The following is a 22,543-nucleotide window of genomic DNA, read 5'->3' as shown; positions in this document are numbered from 1 at the left end:
CTGCTTGGGGTGTTGTGAAGATTAGAACATATGCGTGGGACATGCTTTCAAAAGACCAAATGTTGGAGTTAATTAAAAAAAATCTTACTTCCATGTTCCATTTCCTTTTGAAAACTCCGAGAAATTCCTGAAGTTTTTTTTTTTTTTTTAATTAATTAAAGACTGCTTAAAAAACTGTTTTCCATATACTTCAAAGTTTTGGCCTGGTGTGAGGACAATGATGCAGAGAACATCTACAGCTGCTTGTACCATCAGCTGAAGTGCCCTCCTGTCTAGGAGAGCTGGTTGATGTCCAAGGATCACCTTCTCTAAGCTCAGTGAGCAGAAACTCAGGCAAAAATTCTAGGAGGTCTCTATGGATGAAGAAAAAGCTCCTGGCAAAACTCAGACACAGAGAGGGAGTTCCCAAGAGGGTGGAAGCAGGCAAGAAAAACCCAGAGGGAATACAGAGACATTGTCCAAACATTCAGAAATTGTGGTTAGGAAAGCCCAAGCCCAGCTGAAGTTGAATTTGTTGAGGGATGTCAAAGACAATAGGAAAGGGGAAGGGAAGGAAAGGAAAGGAAATTTCAAGGAAATTTCAAGGAAAGGAAATTTCAAGGCAAGGCAAGGCAAGGCAAGGAAAAAGATCTTCTGCAACTTTATGGTGACAACAGGAAGACCAGGGAAATTGTGGCTCCACTGCTGGGTGGAACCTGGTGACACAGGAAGGACATGGAAGAGGCTGAGACCCTCAGTGCCTTTCTGGCCTCAATCTTCCCTGGCCACAGCAGCCTTCAGGAATCCCAGGTCCAAGAGATCAGTGGAACAGTCTGGAGCAAGAGACTCAGCCCTGGTGGGCAAGGATCAGGTCAGGGAATGCTTAAGCAAGCTGGATATGTGTAAATGCATGGACTTCGATGGAATGTGCCCACAAGGGCTGAGGGAACTGGCAGATGCCATTGAGGCCTCTGTCAATAGCCTTTGAGTGATCATGGTGATTGGGAGAAGTGCCTGAAGTCTGGAGAAAAGCAAAAAAGAGAAGGACAAAAAGGAGGATGCAGGAACCAAGAAGCCTCTGAGCCTCATCTCCAAGTCCTCATCCCAGCAAACTCCTGAGAGTTACCTTCTGAGAGTTAATTTTCAGCTTTGCCATTGGGTGGATTCATTTCCAAATTCCCCATTTATCAAAATAAGTTTTTCTCCCAGTCTTTCTTCAGACTGTCTTATAATTGTTGGGAATCATTTTGAAAATCAAATAGTACTTATTGCAAACTCTCAAAACTTTACTGCACCCATAAGATGCAACGGGCAGCAGTTTGAAAAGGGAGGACAGAAATGAGGTAGAAGAGGCAGAAGTGATTGAAAGTGACATTTTCCCAGGAAAATTGAATTGGCTGAGAAGAAAAGCAAAGCACCATGAAAACAGGTGAAAGTTCTCTTGAAAGAAAAGATTTACTTCAAGGAAGAATAAAGGTGTGCTGAAGCAGCACAGTGATTTAACTCAAATGTTCTTGTCTACTGAAACCAAATACCTGAAGTTTTTTTTATTTCTTCACCACATCCTTAAATGGAGAATGACTTTGATTAATTGTATTTGAATTAAAAATTACCTCTGGCAAATTTCTGAAGTGGTGAGTAAAAGAAGAAAGATGCCCAGTAAGTGTTTCCTCACTGACTTGAAAATTAAAATATTGGTCTGTCTGCTACTGCTGAAAGTTCTTTCTATCCATATGTTTTGTTTAAAACCCTTCATAAAGTGACCTTTAATAGTGCATTATTCAATATTTATGGGCCAACATTCAAATTGCCCCACTGGAACACTCAATTATTCTTTCAAGGTAATGAAGCTAATTATTAATTTTACAATATATTTAATTTCCTTGCTGCAAAGGAAAGCTAAAGCTAATAAAGACAAGTAAGGAAAAAAAATAAAGCCATTAAAAATAACAGAGCTAAACATGAGTACAAGTCTGTAAATCACTGGAGGGGCCCTAAAGCTGTTCCAACCCTGGAAGATTTTTTACTCAAGCACAGGGACCAAATTTTGGTTCTATCTGCCCTCAAGAAAATCAGCTTTATATGGAATATATTAGAATATTTTCAAATACTAAATATGCAAAAGTAATGCAGTTGGAACATGAAAGGAAAGATAGCAAGATATTTGTTAAAGAAATGATAAAAAATATCTGTTGACTGCTTGGAAGGAAAGAGTTCAGTTTTGACTTAGCTGTGAATGCAGATGCTTCCCTTTAGCAGAGCAGGGACAAATATTTATCTTACTCCTTTGGAGCCAGAAATGAAAAGTATTCCTATCTTTATCTATTTCTACAGCTCCTGGGTTTGTGGTTCTACTCTGTGACTACACAGAAATCAGCAATTTCTCCCACTACTTTATTTCATACTTATTTTCCCTCTTATCTATCCGTGTGACACACTAATTTCCTGCCTGGAGTATTATAACTGTCTCTCTTCTGCTTGGGCTTTTTCTTCCCACATTTTTCTTTTAGCTTTCTCCAGCCCAACCCTTGATGCTTTCTTTTCAGTGTTCCTGCTTTTGAATGGCCCTTCCTGATCCTCCCTTCCATTCCTCTGTCCTCACAACCACTGCTTGTTATGCTGACTATTGAACAAAAGACCCTCCAGAGATTATTCACTCTCTTTTTCACATAGGTGAGCATCTCTGATTACTTTCTGTGGATCTGAGTAGCAGCATTCACACTGGCAAAATTATATAATAAAATAAAATAAAATAAAATATACAAAATAAAATTAAATGATACAAAATAAAATGAAATAAATCATGTTTTCAGAAAGCAAACAAATATAATTATGCCTTTTCCCCATTTGAATCCTACTCTGCTGTGTCACATCCTGTATCCTGTAACAAAGACTGACAAATCTTCTGAGATTTTTTAACCTGCTTGATCTCAGAGTACCACAAATAACCTGCCTGTGCTGTTGGGAACTAAGGTATCAGTAGAAACACCATATTTGTGATCTGGAAATTTGACTAAGCCCAAGAGTTGGATGTACCTCAAGTTTACCTTTGTGGGAAATTTAGGATTTTTGTATAACTGATTATATGATTAAGTAGAAGTTGTTTATTGTTTATATGATATATATTTATAGATTTTATAAATTATTAAGTATACATTTTTATTGGTGTTTTTGTTTTGTTTATTTGGTTTTTGTTTGTATTTTTTGGAGTATATGATTTGCTATAGTTTAGGTGTTTTAAAGTTTTTTGTTATTTAGTTTTTGTGGCCTTGATATTTGGTTTCTTAGTCTCTTCTTTTTTAATTTAGTACAATTTATTTATTATATTTTTATTATATTTTATAATTTTATTATATTTTATAATTTTATATTATTTAATTTTATTATATTTTTAATTTAGTACAATTTATTTATTATAATTTAGTACAATTTTTCAGTAGCTTTGATGAATTCTGGAGGCTTCGATAACAAATTTAGCAGCAGGCTGGCTGGTGCACACCATGGCTTAACCCTTGTAAATACATTTCAACATACCTTCAGGCAGCAAGGAGCTGAAGCCTTAATTTTCTTCTTTTTTTTGTTCCCTCCTGATTTAGATATCCCAAGTTTGATATTAGGTGATGTCAAAGAGAGAGAGTGGAACAGCTCCAGGACATCACCAAAGGGTTGTTACAAGTCTGACAAGCCACAAGGCAGAAGGGACAAGCTCATCTCCTGCAATCTGTCTTTATCAGCTTTTAATGAGAGCCAACTCTGGCTCCCAAGCACGAAGCAGCACAGAGAGACAGGGTTTATTAGAGCCTGGTTGGAGCTGGAGATGGGCAGATGCACCCACATATGGTCTTATTTATCCCAGGAGGGTCAATGGCCTGATGGCTGCAAGTGTGAGGAGTGGGTTTGATGGCTCAGCCAGCCTCTTCCTGCTCCTAAATTCCCACATTTTCTGTGTGTGGGAGAATATGCTCACATGTTCCATTAGCTGGGATTAGGATTTTAGCTTTTCTATTTATCATATATTTGTAATCGTGCAATTCTTTGGTGTATAACTCTTAAACTCCATACAGAGTATGAGCCTCTGCTTCCCCATGTTGGGGGAAACATAAATCCTCCCTAGGCCTGGGAATCAAGGACACCTCACTGTCTCAGGCCCCAGGAGATGGAAACAAAAGTGAGTTTGGGGGGACCAAACTTGGGGTAAATGACTTCATTACCTGAAGCTGTAACTGGAAGATTAACCCCCAATATGCAAATGGGCCAAACTTATAAGAGTGTGAAAACCATGACCCATCATCCATTTTGGGTGTAGCCCCTGGAGGGGCTTTGTCTGCCCAAAATGTACCTGAAGGCCCTTCAATAAATATAACTGGGTTTTATTCCCTAATTTTGTATGGCCTCTTCTTTTTAGGTAGTCCCAAAAAGACATCAGCACAATCCCCAGGCTGGCATTCACATTCTCTGAAAAAATCCCTTTGCCCAGGATTTTTCTTCTGGGAAGCTGAGAGGCCTCAGAGAAAAGGGAAACAATTCTTATCTGATTTGCTTCTCCTGTGTTGTGCTCATGTGGAATGTGTTTGGAGATTGTTTACCCACAGGTGATTGCCTGATTGGGTTCTGCTGTGAGTTGTTTTGACTCATTGGCCAATCAGTGCCAAGCTGTGTCGGGGCTCTGGGGAGAGTCACAAGTTTTCATTATTAGCTTTCTAGCATTCAGTAAGTATCCTTTCTGTATTCTTTAGTATAGTATAGCATTCTGTAATATAATATAGTATAATAAAGTAATTAATTAGCTTTCTGCTTGGATTCTGGTGTGAGTTGTCTAACTCTTCTGGTGTGAGTTGTTCTGACTCTTTGGCCAATCAGGGCCAAGCTGTGGCGGGGCTCTGGAGAGAGTCACAAGTTTTCATTATTATCTTTTTAGCATTCAGTATCTTTTCTGTATTCTTTGGTATAGTATAGTATTCCTTAATATAATATAATATAATATTATAAAGTAATAAATTAGCCTTCTGATTGGATTCTGGTGTGAGTTGTTCTGACTCTTTGGCCAATCAATGCCAAGCTGTGTCGAGACTCTGGAAAGAGTCACGAGTTTTCATTATTATCTTTTTAGCATTCAGAAAGTATCTTTTCTGTATTCTTTAGTATAGTATAGTATTCTTTAATATAATATAGTAAAGTAACAAATTAGCCTTCTGAGAACATGGAGTCAGATGCATCATTCCTGGCATCCCTGCAAATACAACACCCCAGTTACATCTGTGACTAGTAACAGGAGATATTATGATCCACCCTCTTCCCAGCCTGGGCGTGGTGTCAAACCCTCCCTGGGATGACCCAAACATCTCCCTGCTGCCTCACCTGGGCGATGTGCCTTGGGAACTGCCATGTTCATCACCCTCCCTCCGTCCTGAGGCTTGGGGGGGGAGGCAGTGAACCTGCAGATGCCCGACTCGGACGGCGTGCTGGACGTCAGGCTGTCCGTGTAGTCGTTGGTCCCTGCCGTGAGCTGCTCCGAGGACGTGTCTGATATGAAGCACTCCGTGATGGTGAACTTGGCGTGCCTCAGCTGCTCTTCCATCTTGGCGTGCTCGTAGGCCCTGGCCAGCTCTTCGTAGGTGGAGGAGGCACTTTCTGTGGAGACCATGCTGCTCCTCGCCCGGTCTGAGCGGCAGGAACGGGATAACGGGAGAGAGAAAACATCTGCACAGTCTGGTTTTAGGTGGGAAGCCACGAGCATGATATTTCAGAGTAAAGCAGAGAGCCCTTGAAATTATCAAGGTGATTTAAATGAATCTGCTTCAAATGCCTGCACAAGTGTTACTTTAGTCAGGAACTCGACAATTACAGATAATCTAAAGTGAAGCCTTATCCTGTGAGCAGCATTAGGTGCCTTAGCATTAAATTCATGTTTCTTTTATAAAAAATAACCTTTACTACATGAAAAATATTACTTTTTCAAAAAAAAAACCCATTTCTCTAAATCTGAAATGCCTTCAAAAGGTTTCAAACCCACAAACCAGATTTTGCAAAACAAGAAACAGCTTTTTACATTATCTTTTTAATGCATCTCAGAAATATTTCACCGGGGCTGTGTATGGGTGAGAAAGGAAAGTCTTTTTGTCCTGTTTCCATCATACATAGATATATATTTTTTTTTCTTTGTTTTTGGGAAGTGCTGAGAACAAAGGTCAAATAGGAAGGCAGGAGCTCTCAGATATTATCTCTCTAGACACCAGGTAAAACACTAACTCATTTCATTCAGAACAAAGGTCTTCAGAAAGCAATATTTGGCAACTACAGCCTGCAGTCATCCAGTTGCCTTTTTTCAGTGCTGCTGAAGCTAATGAGGGAATTCATATTTGACACACAGGTTATTAGGACCTACAAGCTGTTCTTTTCTGCTGATGAGTTTCTGAGAATATCAATGTTTCTTAAACAACACTGTTATTGAAGATGTAAATGGCTACTGATACATTAAAAAGCACTCTGGAAATGCAGGGCTCATTTCTGCAGGGACAGAATTGCTGAGCTGTTGCACCCACCGTGTTTCTACTCCAGTGGGCTGGAAGAGCAGAGGACTTTGAAAAGTTCCTTGGGCAGAAGTCATGTTTCATCACAAGATCTGTGCAATTTCAGACATTGTTGGTGATGTTCAATAAACAGGCACAGTGTAATAGCAAATTCATAAAAATGGACCTCCTGCAGCAGCCAGAGGCAAGCGTGTCATTATTGCAAATCTTTATCTTTTTTATTGTGTGCCTGCACCTCTGCATCAGTTTTCATTGTGCACAAAGAATGATACTCCTGCCACTTTTAAACACGACCATCCATTATTTAAAATGACAAGTACTTCTGCTCTAACTTGCTTAAGATTTGGAGCTGACCAGAACTTAACAGGGTTTCTTTTGATTTTTCTTTCTTTTTGCCTTTTTTTTTTTCCTTTCCACCCACAGGAAACATCATTCTGTTTTTCACATTTGATTTGTACAGCAGACCTCAGTGATGTCTCCCCATATTTCTGGTCAGCTGGAAACTCCCAGGAGGCAGCAGCTGACCAGTGCCATGGAGCAGTGCGCGTGAATATCGTGGTCACACAAAGGTCACAGCTTCATCCATTGTAGCTCAGGACCTGCAGCTTCCCATATCCCATGCCAAGAGGGAGAATATTCCAGAACCAACCTGTCTAAACACCTACTTTAGATTTGATGGAAGTTTATCCAAGCCCAGGGTGAACCTTATGAAACTTCTTGGACTTCATGAATGCAGATTGATCAGGAAATTTCTAATGGCCTCTGGTTAGAACATCAGAACTCGGTCACAGCTATGAACTGTTGCCAGGCATTTCTCCTAAACTCAAAAGCTGCTGCTTTGTAAGCCTGGAATTGTTTTGATAAGTGCTAAATTCTGCCAAATATTAACTGCATCAACCAGCTCCTGAAATCTGAACTCCAGATAGGAGAAGCGATCAAATGTGCACATTAGCTCAATTGGTTCTTGAACACATAATTTGGCTACATATGTTTATTTGAAAGTTTTAAACTTCTGAAGCACTTAAATTAAATGGACTCTACTCTTTTCCCAGAAACCAAGTGCTGTAATAGAGCTGCTTTTTGGCACAAGAAAAGCTTCCTTGATCTAAAGCTTGCTATCCCTCACATAAATCACCGTGAGCTCAAAGGTAGACACAGAGTAGAAAAGTAGGCTTGTTAAAATATAGATTATAAAGTCTGTTTACATAATTGGATGTAGTTTATCTACTAAACCACACAGTAAATTTAATTTCTACCCTTTGCCACACATATTGGAAAACATCCTTGGGTGACAACAGGTTGGAACACATCCAAATGCACCTGCATCTGGAGTGTCTACAAAAAGGGTTTGTGAGAGGAGATTTTTGATTTATATTTAGATTTGTATATTTAATAGCCTTAAAAATTTATGATAATTCTACCTGAAGGTTGTCAGCTGGCTGGAGGAATCTGGTGACTGCCATAACCCCGTGGAGAAAACATGGGGGGTAAGAGGGTGAATTATGAAACACTGAGATCTCCAGGCTGTAAATCACTAAACATGAGTGAAGTCAGATACTTGTTCTTATACAGAAAACAAACCAGTCACATTGGTTTTTATGGTGAAAGGCCACTCACATCCACTGCTATGTAGCTCTAACACATCATGAACACCTTTCTCCTAAAATCAGGAGAGACAATTGGCAATTCCTTCTGAGGAAGCAGAGCAAGCCTGGCTTCACTTTGGTCAGAGTTCCCTTCGAGAAATATTTTATCTTTATTCTTTTTTAACCTTTATTAAATTTACTTCATGGTGCATCTTCTAGTTAATAATTTAATAATTTATTTGATTTTTTTTTTTTTGCTTTTTCAGCATAGGACAGTGGAGAAAGCTTTTTTTTTATCCAGTTGCATTTATGATGTGAAGGCATCAAGAAGACATGAGGGCTGCAGGCAGAATATGTGTTCAGTGTCTCCCCATTTGTCTCCTAGAGGAATAAACCCCATGCTGTTTCCCAGGGAAATCGTGGCCAGCTGCTACAGAATTCAGTGCTATGAATGGATTTTTACTTGGACTCTAATTCCAGAGTTTTCCCTTTTTTTTTCCCCTTCTCTTTCCCACTGAGAATGAACATATTACATGAACGGGAAAATAAAAATATTAACCGAAAGGTTATTCAAATCCTAAAACCATTCCAAATATGACTCAAGGATATTCTTGCTGATTAATATTGTCCCTTCCTAGTCAAATTCCTCTACTTTTGCTTTTTGGTTCAGGAAGGTACAGGAAAATTTACCACCTTGTCTTTCAAAGGATGTGTGTGGAATGAGGAACCAGAGGCACAATATTTGTTGTCATTATCACTACAAGCATTTTTGGCACCCCTCATAAATAACCTACAGAAAATAAAACCATCCTGGCAAGGGAAGAAAACAACACCTGAGCTCCAAACAAGGCACACCCAGGAACAGAACAGGTGGCACAGGCTGCCCACACAGGAGGTGGAGCTCCCAGCCTTGGGGACATTCAGAAGCCATCCGGGGATGTTCCTGAGCAGCCAACCCTTGCTGACCCTGCTTTCAGCAGAGGGGCTGGACTGACCAGTGCCCAGATGTCCCTCTGGACCTCAACCTCTGATCCTGTGACTTGGGAGGATCCTGTCAGCAATGGGATGAGCAGCTGTGGGATCCTGTCAGCAATGGGATGCAGCAGCAGCTGCTGTCCGTGTGTCCCTGCAGGGAGCCCTGTCCGTACCTGTGTCCTGCGAGGGGCTGACGCTGTAGCTGTCACTTTCCTTGTCCACGGATCCTGCTGGCCTGGGCGTGGGCAGCCTCCAGTCTGTGGTGAGGGTGTGGGCTGATATGGTGGGGTGGGGTCTGTTGAGGGTCCACTGGCTGGCGTAGCGGTTGCGCGCGGTGGGGCCGGTTTTGGCACTCCTCCTCGTGGTGGGATCTGTGGGGGATGGCAGAGAGGGGTGGGAAGGAAACCAGCCCTGTCAGAATCACAGAATGTCCTGAGCTGCAAGGGACCCACAGGGATCATCCAGTCCAAGCCCTGGCCCTGCATAGACCCCCAACAATCCCACCCTGGGCATCCCTGGAGCGGTGTCCAAACACTCCTGGAGCTCTGGCAGCCTCAGGGCCATGACCATTCATCCAGCCACCTCTGGGTGAAGAAAATCCACCTTCTCCTAAAATCCAACCCAATCTTTCCCTGACACAGCTCCAAACATTTCACAGAATCACAGAATAATGAGCTTGGAAGAGACCTCTGAGATCATCGAGTCCAACCTGTGCCCTAACACCTCAACCAGACTATAGCACCAAGTGCCATGTCCAGTCTTTTGTTAAACACATCCAGAGATAGTGATGCTACCACCTCCCTGGGAAGACCATTCCAGTACTTTATTATTCTTTCCATGAAAAATTTTCTTTCTATGAAAAATTTTTTCCTAATTTCCAACCTATACCTTCCCTTCCTCGTGTCCTGTCCCTGGTCAGCAGAGAGATCAGTGCCTGGCCCTTCACTTCCCCCTTCCAGAAGGGGATGGCCACTGAAATCATCTTTGTTAATAAAACCCAAACTCAAGACATTCTTTTTTGGGGGAAAAAAATGAAGTGTTAATGCTGATCATTACCAAACTGCTGATGCTTTTCTAGAACTACTCTCTTTCTAATGAAACTCTACATTTCATCAAGGGTGGAACTGAAGAGCTGAAGGCCCCATCATTCTTCCATTGACACATTCATTATCCCTTTACTCCAAGACAAGCAGTTCTCCAGCACCAAAACCACTCTGAGAACTGAAAGAGCACAAGGCAAGTAGATCTGGTCAGGGATTTCACACCACACCTCAAGTGAAGTGCAAATTATCATCACAGATGTGGCCACAGGAACACCCTGCACCTGCTGTCAATTTTGAAATAGATGTGCTCAGAAATGTGGGGCTATAATTCCCTCTTCTGGACACACTGTTCTATATTACAGTATTGATCAGCTACAGATTTCCCATTTTAACAAGTGGCCAAGACATAAAACATAAGCTGTAATAGTGCCATCAGAGTTTCAGTGGGAACAGGTTCATAAAGATCTGACTGCTTTGGAACAATTAGTAAATTAATACAATTTTTCTAACTTTAAAAATCATCTGCTGCTGGTTTAAGGTCAGCAATGTTGTACTTTTTAAATTAACTTAGAGATAATATAGTGACCAAGATTGTAAAAGCAAACTGTGTGCCAAAATTGACCTCCTTGAACTTATTAATAAAGAGTTCTGCCCTGAAAGTGAGTCTAACAAAGCAAGGGCAAGAGAAAAATCATTATGTGGCAAATAGAGAATAACTACATCAGCACTGAAGGACTTCTCTTCAAAACTTCTGAAAGGATATCACTAACAATAGAAAGGGTATTAAAAATGAAAAATTCAAATCTATTCAAAATGTTCTTTGACATTCAAATAGTGAAGTTGTCAGTCTTTGAGGTAAGAGACTTTAGCAGAAGAAATGGAAAGAAAAAGCAATACCCAGATAATGACTCTGAGCACTGCTTCTGCCTAAGCATTCCCAGTGAGAATTTGTATTCTGCTGCTTCAAAGAAACAAGGCATTTATTTACAAATAATGGTCTGATCCTTCTCCTTTTCTTTCCTTTCAGCAGTGGAAAAATTAGAACCTGGTGCCACTGATAATTGTTCCTCCTGGTAGTGCAGCACAGAGCTGCCTCACATGGACAACATCCAAATCCATGCTCAGCGTGGCACAAACCAACACTTGGGAATGTGGCACGTGGCTGTGGCGTGGCCAGGAGTGAGCCTCATTCAAAGGAGAATGTGGGAATCCATAAAATCAGAGGGTTTGGGGAAAGCTGCAAAAGGCAGGCCCAGAGACAGCAGAACTGTGATTAGAGCTAAGCAGTAACCATGAGATTGGTGATCAGAAAAATTATGTAAGAAGTAGAAAAGTAAGGACAAATAGAACAATGGTCTGTGTATTAATGCTTGTCTAGAATAACTCCCTAAGCTGCAGAAAAGTTTATCTAGTGAGATATTAGGAAGTTTTAAGCTTAATAATGGAGCTCTGTGCATTGTGTTTTAAGGCTTACATGCAGGTATTGTATTTGAAATAAGCAAGCACTGTTTTAACCAAAGGTTCATGTGCTTATAGTGGTTGGATAGAACTACTGTCAGCGTGCTTTTGCTTTGTGTGATGGGTCAAAAAACTTATAAAGTAAGTTGTAACATTAAGTTCTTGGTCCGCTGCCTGAGATGTGAGCTGCTGGCATCTTCCCATTGTCATAACCATGTAATGAGACTGATGCTGATGGCTCAAGACACAATCCTAGCAGTCTCCCCCTGTTTGTAATTTGTACATAGCCCCCAGCTGGAGATAGAGAACATGGAGAACAGAAGGAGAGTGCTGGTGAGAACAGCTCCTGGCTGGGGAAGAACAGCTCCTCCTGGGGCTGCCTGGTCTGGAGAAGAGAAGGTTTGGGGGAATGCCATCAATGTATGGAAATACCTGAGGGGCAAGAGGACAAGAGAGGACAAGAGCCAAGTTTCTGTCAGTGGTGCCCAGTGAGAAGACCAGGGGCAATGGCCACAAGGAGAAACATGGGAGCTTCATCCTGAACATCAGGAAACACTTTAATGTGAGGGAGACTGAGCCCTGGCACAGGCTGCACACACAGGAGGAGTTCCCATCCTTGGGGACACTCAGAAGTCATCTGGGGCTGTTCCTGAGTTTAGGATCTGTGCCCAGCCCTTGCTGACCCTGCTTTCAGCAGAGGGGCTGGACTGACCAGTGCCCAGATATCCCTCTGAACCTCAACCTCTGATCCTGTGATTTGGGAGGTTCTTATCAGCAATGGGACTGAGCTGGGAGAGCCTCTGCCAGCCCACAGGAGCTCAGTCCATGTCCTGATGAGCAGGGCTGAGCTGTGCCTCTGTGAGGGGCTGTGCAGCACAGGCACAGCAATTCCAGAGCTGGCAGTGGGGTGGAAACACAGCTGGTGCTCTGGTTATGCCAGCTGTGCTGTCAAACACCACTGGAGAGAGCTGAGCTCAGCAAGGCCAAGGTTCACAGAGCAACTCTTCCATAAATCAGTATGTAAGGACAAGAGAAGAACTTCAAATATGCTGTAAAGGAATATTTGTCACTCAGTGAACGTGAGTGGGCTCAGACAGGAGGGTCCATAACCTCTGAGCCTCCCAGCTGGGCTCTTCTCCTCTTCACAGCACAAGTGGTGGCTGTGACAAAATCCCATCACCCAGCCTGCAGCAAAGCTGGATTAGTGTTTTAAATCCAGAGAACGTTACCTGGAAGTCTTTGACCCAGCCCTGTGCACTGCTGCGATCAGATCTGTACTGCTTAATAAAAGTGCTGGTGGATTTTTACTTCCAAGCAGGGCTGGACACAGACCATATTCTTACACGTGAGTTAAATCCACATTTAATTTGAAGGAATTCTCTCCCTGGCTGCAGAGGAATCAAGAATTGCACACAAAGAGGCATTAGAAAGGAAGGTGCTATGAAGTTCTGTGGTATAACACAGGTGTGAGGTTTTGGGGTGATGCCTCTTTCCTTATTAGAAAATCTAATCCTCAAGGAATGACCTGAAAAAAGATGAAAGGGCTAAAAAAGCATCAAGGCCATGACTACAACTCCTCTTATTTAAAAGATTGTGGTGGAAATGGATTTTTCAAATTATCTGCATTCTAGCAAGTTCACTAAACTCAACAAGTAAATTCTGAAACAACCAGGGGACAGAAATAATCCAAGAGATTTCAGAAATTGCACACTGCAGTGAACTACATTTTGGGAAAATTTCTAACTCATAGCTAATCATTCAACCCAGTATTTTTTTTTACCCATTTACATAGATAAGGAACATATTCATGAGAGGAATGAGAAGAATGGATTGCATCAGTATATTAATTTATGATAGTATTTTAATCACTAGAAGAACAACTTGGCATGAATATATCTGGGAAAAGTAATTTACCATAATAACTAAAGCCAGAAATACAACTTTTTCAGAAAAAGTAATAATGAGAATTGATTTTTTTTTTTTTTGCCTGATGGAGAGGTAGGAGGAAAGTTGCTTTTGAAATACAATAAAGATTGATCACAGAGAAAAAAAAAGTGTATTACACACTAAAAGCCATTAAGGTAATTTACCCAATAAATTCTGGAAATTAAAATCTAGCATGCATTTGCTTTAATGAAGGCCAGGTATGAATTATTTCAAATTACACCTCTATTTCAGATGCATATGCAATTTCCCTCATATTGAATCACTAAGTGCAATAGTTTAAAAAATGTCCTCTGCTGACCTAAAAAGATTTCTCTCCACTCTCAGACAGAAAGATGAGGATGCAAATACAGGAGCAGAACATTTATTTTGTTACAGCTTTCTCCTCTCTAAAAAAAAAAAAAGTATTTTTTGATGTGCTTACTTGTTCCTGGCCGGGCATCAGAGACATCCACCAGTGGCCCTGTGGCTTGTGACACCGACTGGTAATGGACAGTGTGGGTGACAGTCAGGGACTTCTGCTTGGACGTCTCTCCAAAGTCAGCATCAGTGAGCAGAACTGTGGATCTGTCATCTGTAAGTGGGGAAATAATCAGAGAATGAGCACAGAATGTTGGGTTTGACCCCATCCGAGCGTTGCAGCGAGTGCCCAGGTGTCCACAGCCCAGGGACACCATGGGCAGAGCAGCTCCTTGTCACTGTCACGTTTCCTGAAAAATCCCCTCACCCAGGATTTCTCCTGGGAAGCTGAAAAGCCTCAGAAAAGAATGTAAACAATAATTATCTGGTTGCTTTGGAATGTGGTCTGGAGGTTGCTTACCAACAGGTGAATATTTGATTGGTTCCATGTGAATTGTTTTTAATTAATGGCCAATCACAGCCAGCTGTGTTGGACTCTGAGTCAGTCACGAGTTTTTATTACTCATTCTTGTTAAGCCTTCTGATGTATTCTTTCTCTTTCTTTAGTATAGTTTTAGTATAGCATAATATAATATATAATATAATATAATATAATATAATATAATATAATATAATATAATATAATATAATATAATATAATATAATATAATATAATATAATATAATATAATATAATATAATATAATATAATATAATATAATATAATATAATATAATATAATATAATATAATATAATATAATATAATATAATATAATATAATATAATATAATATAATATAATATAATATAATATAATATAATATAATATAATATAATATAATATAATATAATATAATATAATATAATATAATATAATATAATATAATATAATATAATATAATATAATATAATATAATATAATATAATATAATATAATATAATATAATATAATATAATATAATATAATATAATATAATATAATATAATATAATATAATATAATATAATATAATATAATATAATATAATATAATATAATATAATATAATATAATATAATATAATATAATATAATATAATATAATATAATATAATATAATATAATATAATATAATATAATATAATATAATATAATATAATATAATATAATATAATATAATATAATATAATATAATATAATATAATATAATATAATATAATATAATATAATATAATATAATATAATATAATATAATATAATATAATATAATATAATATAATATAATATAATATAATATAATATAATATAATATAATATAATATAATATAATATAATATAATATAATATAATATAATATAATATAATATAATATAATATAATATAATATAATATAATATAATATAATATAATATAATATAATATAATATAATATAATATAATATAATATAATATAATATAATATAATATAATATAATATAATATAATATAATATAATATAATATAATATAATATAATATAATATAATATAATATAATATAATATAATATAATATAATATAATATAATATAATATAATATAATATAATATAATATAATATAATATAATATAATATAATATAATATAATATAATATAATATAATATAATATAATATAATATAATATAATATAATATAATATAATATAATATAATATAATATAATATAATATAATATAATATAATATAATATAATATAATATAATATAATATAATATAATATAATATAATATAATATAATATAATATAATATAATATAATATAATATAATATAATATAATATAATATAATATAATATAATATAATATAATATAATATAATATAATATAATATAATATAATATAATATAATATAATATAATATAATATAATATAATATAATATAATATAATATAATATAATATAATATAATATAATATAATATAATATAATATAATATAATATAATATAATATAATATAATATAATATAATATAATATAATATAATATAATATAATATAATATAATATAATATAATATAATATAATATAATATAATATAATATAATATAATATAATATAATATAATATAATATAATATAATATAATATAATATAATATAATATAATATAATATAATATAATATAATATAATATAATATAATATAATATAATATAATATAATATAATATAATATAATATAATATAATATAATATAATATAATATAATATAATATAATATAATATAATATAATATAATATAATATAATATAATATAATATAATATAATATAATATAATATAATATAATATAATATAATATAATATAATATAATATAATATAATATAATATAATATAATATAATATAATATAATATAATATAATATAATATAATATAATATAATATAATATAATATAATATAATATAATATAATATAATATAATATAATATAATATAATATAATATAATATAATATAATATAATATAATATAATATAATATAATATAATATAATATAATATAATATAATATAATATAATATAATATAATATAATATAATATAATATAATATAATATAATATAATATAATATAATATAATATAATATAATATAATATAATATAATATAATATAATATAATATAATATAATATAATATAATATAATATAATATAATATAATATAATATAATATAATATAATATAATATAATATAATATAATATAATATAATATAATATAATATAATATAATATAATATAATATAATATAATATAATATAATATAATATAATATAATATAATATAATATAATATAATATAATATAATATAATATAATATAATATAATATAATATAATATAATATAATATAATATAATATAATATAATATAATATAATATAATATAATATAATATAATATAATATAATATAATATAATATAATATAATATAATATAATATAATATAATATAATATAATATAATATAATATAATATAATATAATATAATATAATATAATATAATATAATATAATATAATATAATATAATATAATATAATATAATATAATATAATATAATATAATATAATATAATATAATATAATATAATATAATATAATATAATATAATATAATATAATATAATATAATATAATATAATATAATATAATATAATATAATATAATATAATATAATATAATATAATATAATATAATATAATATAATATAATATAATATAATATAATATAATATAATATAATATAATATAATATAATATAATATAATATAATATAATATAATATAATATAATATAATATAATATAATATAATATAATATAATATAATATAATATAATATAATATAATATAATATAATATAATATAATATAATATAATATAATATAATATAATATAATATAATATAATATAATATAATATAATATAATATAATATAATATAATATAATATAATATAATATAATATAATATAATATAATATAATATAATATAATATAATATAATATAATATAATATAATATAATATAATATAATATAATATAATATAATATAATATAATATAATATAATATAATATAATATAATATAATATAATATAATATAATATAATATAATATAATATAATATAATATAATATAATATAATATAATATAATATAATATAATATAATATAATATAATATAATATAATATAATATAATATAATATAATATAATATAATATAATATAATATAATATAATATAATATAATATAATATAATATAATATAATATAATATAATATAATATAATATAATATAATATAATATAATATAATATAATATAATATAATATAATATAATATAATATAATATAATATAATATAATATAATATAATATAATATAATATAATATAATATAATATAATATAATATAATATAATATAATATAATATAATATAATATAATATAATATAATATAATATAATATAATATAATATAATATAATATAATATAATATAATATAATATAATATAATATAATATAATATAATATAATATAATATAATATAATATAATATAATATAATATAATATAATATAATATAATATAATATAATATAATATAATATAATATAATATAATATAATATAATATAATATAATATAATATAATATAATATAATATAATATAATATAATATAATATAATATAATATAATATAATATAATATAATATAATATAATATAATATAATATAATATAATATAATATAATATAATATAATATAATATAATATAATATAATATAATATAATATAATATAATATAATATAATATAATATAATATAATATAATATAATATAATATAATATAATATAATATAATATAATATAATATAATATAATATAATATAATATAATATAATATAATATAATATAATATAATATAATATAATATAATATAATATAATATAATATAATATAATATAATATAATATAATATAATATAATATAATATAATATAATATAATATAATATAATATAATATAATATAATATAATATAATATAATATAATATAATATAATATAATATAATATAATATAATATAATATAATATAATATAATATAATATAATATAATATAATATAATATAATATAATATAATATAATATAATATAATATAATATAATATAATATAATATAATATAATATAATATAATATAATATAATATAATATAATATAATATAATATAATATAATATAATATAATATAATATAATATAATATAATATAATATAATATAATATAATATAATATAATATAATATAATATAATATAATATAATATAATATAATATAATATAATATAATATAATATAATATAATATAATATAATATAATATAATATAATATAATATAATATAATATAATATAATATAATATAATATAATATAATATAATATAATATAATATAATATAATATAATATAATATAATATAATATAATATAATATAATATAATATAATATAATATAATATAATATAATATAATATAATATAATATAATATAATATAATATAATATAATATAATATAATATAATATAATATAATATAATATAATATAATATAATATAATATAATATAATATAATATAATATAATATAATATAATATAATATAATATAATATAATATAATATAATATAATATAATATAATATAATATAATATAATATAATATAATATAATATAATATAATATAATATAATATAATATAATATAATATAATATAATATAATATAATATAATATAATATAATATAATATAATATAATATAATATAATATAATATAATATAATATAATATAATATAATATAATATAATATAATATAATATAATATAATATAATATAATATAATATAATATAATATAATATAATATAATATAATATAATATAATATAATATAATATAATATAATATAATATAATATAATATAATATAATATAATATAATATAATATAATATAATATAATATAATATAATATAATATAATATAATATAATATAATATAATATAATATAATATAATATAATATAATATAATATAATATAATATAATATAATATAATATAATATAATATAATATAATATAATATAATATAATATAATATAATATAATATAATATAATATAATATAATATAATATAATATAATATAATATAATATAATATAATATAATATAATATAATATAATATAATATAATATAATATAATATAATATAATATAATATAATATAATATAATATAATATAATATAATATAATATAATATAATATAATATAATATAATATAATATAATATAATATAATATAATATAATATAATATAATATAATATAATATAATATAATATAATATAATATAATATAATATAATATAATATAATATAATATAATATAATATAATATAATATAATATAATATAATATAATATAATATAATATAATATAATATAATATAATATAATATAATATAATATAATATAATATAATATAATATAATATAATATAATATAATATAATATAATATAATATAATATAATATAATATAATATAATATAATATAATATAATATAATATAATATAATATAATATAATATAATATAATATAATATAATATAATATAATATAATATAATATAATATAATATAATATAATATAATATAATATAATATAATATAATATAATATAATATAATATAATATAATATAATATAATATAATATAATATAATATAATATAATATAATATAATATAATATAATATAATATAATATAATATAATATAATATAATATAATATAATATAATATAATATAATATAATATAATATAATATAATATAATATAATATAATATAATATAATATAATATAATATAATATAATATAATATAATATAATATAATATAATATAATATAATATAATATAATATAATATAATATAATATAATATAATATAATATAATATAATATAATATAATATAATATAATATAATATAATATAATATAATATAATATAATATAATATAATATAATATAATATAATATAATATAATATAATATAATATAATATAATATAATATAATATAATATAATATAATATAATATAATATAATATAATATAATATAATATAATATAATATAATATAATATAATATAATATAATATAATATAATATAATATAATATAATATAATATAATATAATATAATATAATATAATATAATATAATATAATATAATATAATATAATATAATATAATATAATATAATATAATATAATATAATATAATATAATATAATATAATATAATATAATATAATATAATATAATATAATATAATATAATATAATATAATATAATATAATATAATATAATATAATATAATATAATATAATATAATATAATATAATATAATATAATATAATATAATATAATATAATATAATATAATATAATATAATATAATATAATATAATATAATATAATATAATATAATATAATATAATATAATATAATATAATATAATATAATATAATATAATATAATATAATATAATATAATATAATATAATATAATATAATATAATATAATATAATATAATATAATATAATATAATATAATATAATATAATATAATATAATATAATATAATATAATATAATATAATATAATATAATATAATATAATATAATATAATATAATATAATATAATATAATATAATATAATATAATATAATATAATATAATATAATATAATATAATATAATATAATATAATATAATATAATATAATATAATATAATATAATATAATATAATATAATATAATATAATATAATATAATATAATATAATATAATATAATATAATATAATATAATATAATATAATATAATATAATATAATATAATATAATATAATATAATATAATATAATATAATATAATATAATATAATATAATATAATATAATATAATATAATATAATATAATATAATATAATATAATATAATATAATATAATATAATATAATATAATATAATATAATATAATATAATATAATATAATATAATATAATATAATATAATATAATATAATATAATATAATATAATATAATATAATATAATATAATATAATATAATATAATATAATATAATATAATATAATATAATATAATATAATATAATATAATATAATATAATATAATATAATATAATATAATATAATATAATATAATATAATATAATATAATATAATATAATATAATATAATATAATATAATATAATATAATATAATATAATATAATATAATATAATATAATATAATATAATATAATATAATATAATATAATATAATATAATATAATATAATATAATATAATATAATATAATATAATATAATATAATATAATATAATATAATATAATATAATATAATATAATATAATATAATATAATATAATATAATATAATATAATATAATATAATATAATATAATATAATATAATATAATATAATATAATATAATATAATATAATATAATATAATATAATATAATATAATATAATATAATATAATATAATATAATATAATATAATATAATATAATATAATATAATATAATATAATATAATATAATATAATATAATATAATATAATATAATATAATATAATATAATATAATATAATATAATATAATATAATATAATATAATATAATATAATATAATATAATATAATATAATATAATATAATATAATATAATATAATATAATATAATATAATATAATATAATATAATATAATATAATATAATATAATATAATATAATATAATATAATATAATATAATATAATATAATATAATATAATATAATATAATATAATATAATATAATATAATATAATATAATATAATATAATATAATATAATATAATATAATATAATATAATATAATATAATATAATATAATATAATATAATATAATATAATATAATATAATATAATATAATATAATATAATATAATATAATATAATATAATATAATATAATATAATATAATATAATATAATATAATATAATATAATATAATATAATATAATATAATATAATATAATATA

The 22,543-nt window shown here is 26.6% G+C and overlaps 1 protein-coding gene across 1 annotated transcript in view; it reads right to left on the bottom strand.

The window, feature by feature from the left end:
- DSCAM (DS cell adhesion molecule) overlaps positions 1-22,543 on the bottom strand; it is a 119,542-nt gene that overhangs the window by 14,758 nt on the left and 82,241 nt on the right. Inside the window, exons 16-18 of the mRNA XM_031064924.1 lie at positions 13,940-14,089; positions 9,244-9,441; positions 5,338-5,640 (exon numbers count right to left, since the gene is read on the bottom strand). Of these exons, the coding sequence (XP_030920784.1) occupies positions 5,338-5,640; positions 9,244-9,441; positions 13,940-14,089 (651 nt within the window). The remainder of the gene's footprint in view (positions 1-5,337; positions 5,641-9,243; positions 9,442-13,939; positions 14,090-22,543) is intronic.

This window comes from Geospiza fortis, unplaced genomic scaffold (genome assembly GCF_000277835.1).
Source record: "Geospiza fortis unplaced genomic scaffold, GeoFor_1.0 scaffold233, whole genome shotgun sequence".
In the NCBI taxonomy this organism is placed as follows: Eukaryota; Metazoa; Chordata; class Aves; order Passeriformes; family Thraupidae; genus Geospiza; species Geospiza fortis.
Note: the sequence above shows the minus strand (reverse complement) of the source record. Positions and strands in the feature narration are given on the sequence as shown.